Source organism: Morone saxatilis, unplaced genomic scaffold (genome assembly GCF_004916995.1).
Source record: "Morone saxatilis isolate NCDOM2014 unplaced genomic scaffold, NCSU_SB_2.0 Contig1, whole genome shotgun sequence".
NCBI lineage: Eukaryota > Metazoa > Chordata > Actinopteri > Moronidae > Morone > Morone saxatilis.
Genome location: NW_023339651.1, coordinates 9,509,588 through 9,512,581, shown reverse-complemented (window position 1 = coordinate 9,512,581; position 2,994 = coordinate 9,509,588). Strand labels below are relative to the sequence as shown.

The following is a 2,994-nucleotide window of genomic DNA, read 5'->3' as shown; positions in this document are numbered from 1 at the left end:
AGATATGGACAGTATGCAGAAGATCACAGATTGGATCTTTGACAGATTTTATTTTTATTCTTATATGATATGATATTATATAATATGATGTGATGTACAGATCCATAAACCTGTATACCATTGGATCTTACCGGATACAGGTCCTTTTTGTCCAGTATTTGTCCAGAAACTCATGGTTCCTAGAGAATAAATCCTAAAATGATTATAACTTATGATCATATATCTTAATCACAGCAACATAGTAAATGTTTTAAATAACCACTGAAATGAAGCATGATAGATTATTGTTGAATCATGTTAAAAATCAAGTTATCTTTGGTTGAACTTTACTTTGTATTAAATAAGAACTGTGTATTCATAATTGTGTTGATCTTTGAATGGCAAGGTGAAGCTATGTGTCCAATATAAAAAGCAAATAAATATACATTTCTGTGAAAATGAAACCTACTGTATGTACCACACAGGCAAGTAAGTACTAAGTGAGTATAAAATATGAAAAGACTTGAAATATTCTGAACTATTCCTTTAGTGAATTTTTCTTTGTCAAGTGCAAATTCCAGCCGCGCAGTGAAAGTCCCCTGATGGAACCTGGTACCTGCCTGTAACCCGGCATCCAACTCCTGGGTCAACCAGCACTCTCAGTTCAGCTGCAAGTAACACAGAGGGGAGGAGGAGAGAGCCTGTTAGCTAGAAAACTCCTGACAACATCACTGAATGTCCAAAAGTACAGAGCAGAGAGAGGAAAAGACAGACAGAGCACGGAAGACACAGATGAGGAAGTAAGGGTAGCATAATAGGCTCGCGTTAGTGTCCTGCTTCCTTCAAGTTTCACAATTCACACAGAAAAGAGTCATTGTCATTCCACCAGGTTCCTCCTAACAATATAAATGCAAATATGTATAAACGAACTCCATAGGAATGGGAGCCAAATTAATATGAATAGGGAGGTGTGATAAAACAAAAAAGCAACAGAACTAGCTCACTGGTTTCCTTTTAAGAAGCCACTGGTCGATTAAAAAAAAATGGAAGCTGTATAAATATACTGATTGGACTGATATGAAGAATGGCCCCGCTTCAAGATTGTTTTTATACAGATAGGATGCAAAAATATGAAATGTGATGCAAATACGTGGACGCTTGACTGCAAAAATAATCAAAAGATGAGCTATAGATGACAGGTTATGAGCCTTACTTTCAGCAAAGAGGGTCAGAGGGTCTCACAGTGAGTGAAGTGAGATAATGTTGATTCAACACTCTTTTCACTTTATCATATAAAAATGTCTCACAGGTTGATGTGATTTAACTAATGACTACCTTCTGCAGATAATAGCTGAGTGGTTAAAGGTATTTTACCACTTTCCTGCAGACTTCCTTTGAGATTCTGTTTGAGTCTGCTCAAGGTTTCTGCTTCTTAAAAGGAAGTTTTTCACTGCCAGTGTTGCCAAATGCTTGCTCACAGTGGGAATTGTTGGGTCTCTGCAAATTATTTTATAAGGACTCTGCTGTGATTTGGCTCTATCGAAATAAAACTGAAATTAAATTAAACTGAATTTTGTTCTACCAGATGAAAAACAAAACATTTTTCCTCAGTGATAACAGGGGAAACGATTCAACGAGCATCTGACTTACAGTGGAGTTGAAGCGCAGGTGACAGATGTTACAGGAGATGATCTGTTTCTTCTTAGGTGGAGCCACGCCAAATGTGTGGTTGATCACTGCCTTCTGCACTGGGTCCATCTACGACGAGAAACACACACAAACACACGTGCACGTACATGAACATGTTAGTCCTGCTTCATGTTGTCTCTAGTTGACCTTACAGTATAATAAGGATCTGGGGTTTTTCATGTCATCCCTCCTCTCTACACTGCCCTCATTTTCTGTGATCTCTCCAAAAATTGAATGTAGGTATGTTTGACACTCACAATATTGAACCTACTAATATGTAGAACATTTTAAGCAGTTAGAAACTGCTTGGAACTTCCAGTACTCAGATCTTTTACTTAAGTAAAAGTACCAATACCACAGTATAGAAATACTAGTAATAGTAATAGTAATAGTAATACTAATACAAGTCCTGCATTCAAATTTGAGATGTTTTGCTAGTGAAAATACAAAGCATTAGCATCAAAATATACTTAAAAGTGCAAAAAAAAAAGTACTCATGGCCCAGAATAATATAAATTATATTATTGGATTATAATTATTGATGCATTAATGTGTACATTATGTATAAAGTAGCAGAAAATGGTAATACAATAAAGTACAAAGTTATACTTAAGTACAGTACTTAAAAAAAAATGTCCTTTCCACAATGTCCCAATTAAATCATTTATGTTTAATCAAGTAAATTATTCAATTAGAGTATTAAAAAAAACCAAATATATCCTTTGTTTAATATAAATCCTGATACATTTGTTTTACCATTCATATTTCAGGTAAATAGCCTATACCTGGTCACACCACTTGTAAGTAAATGTAACCCGATGTGGGTACCGTAATGGTCTTTTTAATTAAATAGCCTACAATTTCAAACAATTTGACTTTGTTGTCATGTTGTGTTCCTGGTAGCATAGAGTTGTATCTTTCCATTGATGATCAGTCCCTTTCAGGTCACTGATTTGTGTGACTAACTGTTAAGAATGAAGCAAGCTGTGTGTATTTTTACAACAAAAGATTAACAAATTACAGTTCTGAATTCACACTTTTAAAATAATCCTTCTGTTCATATTTTGAATCCCAGTGCAGCTGCGTTAGTTGAGTCATATTTTTAGCATTAGGTGTCAGACAGGAATCTTTTTACAGCCTCCCAAATGCCTGATACATTTAGCACGTTCCTCTGACTTCTCTCATTAAGGGTTAAAGCTACATGTAGAAAGTCTGCAGCTTTATCATTTAGAGGAAGACCAGACATATATATATATATATGTGTGTGTGTCTGTGTGTGTGTGTGTGTGTGTGTGTGTGTGTGTGTGTGATAGAGAGAGAGAAGTG

The 2,994-nt window shown here is 35.5% G+C and overlaps 1 protein-coding gene across 2 annotated transcripts in view; it reads right to left on the bottom strand.

The window, feature by feature from the left end:
* LOC118325652 (zinc finger protein 385B-like) overlaps window positions 1–2,994 on the bottom strand; it is a 69,927-nt gene that overhangs the window by 7,175 nt on the left and 59,758 nt on the right. For both annotated transcript variants that reach the window (XM_035658409.1, XM_035658418.1), the window contains exon 4: window positions 1,630–1,737. In XM_035658409.1, coding sequence (XP_035514302.1) covers window positions 1,630–1,737 — 108 coding nt within the window. The remainder of the gene's footprint in view (window positions 1–1,629; window positions 1,738–2,994) is intronic.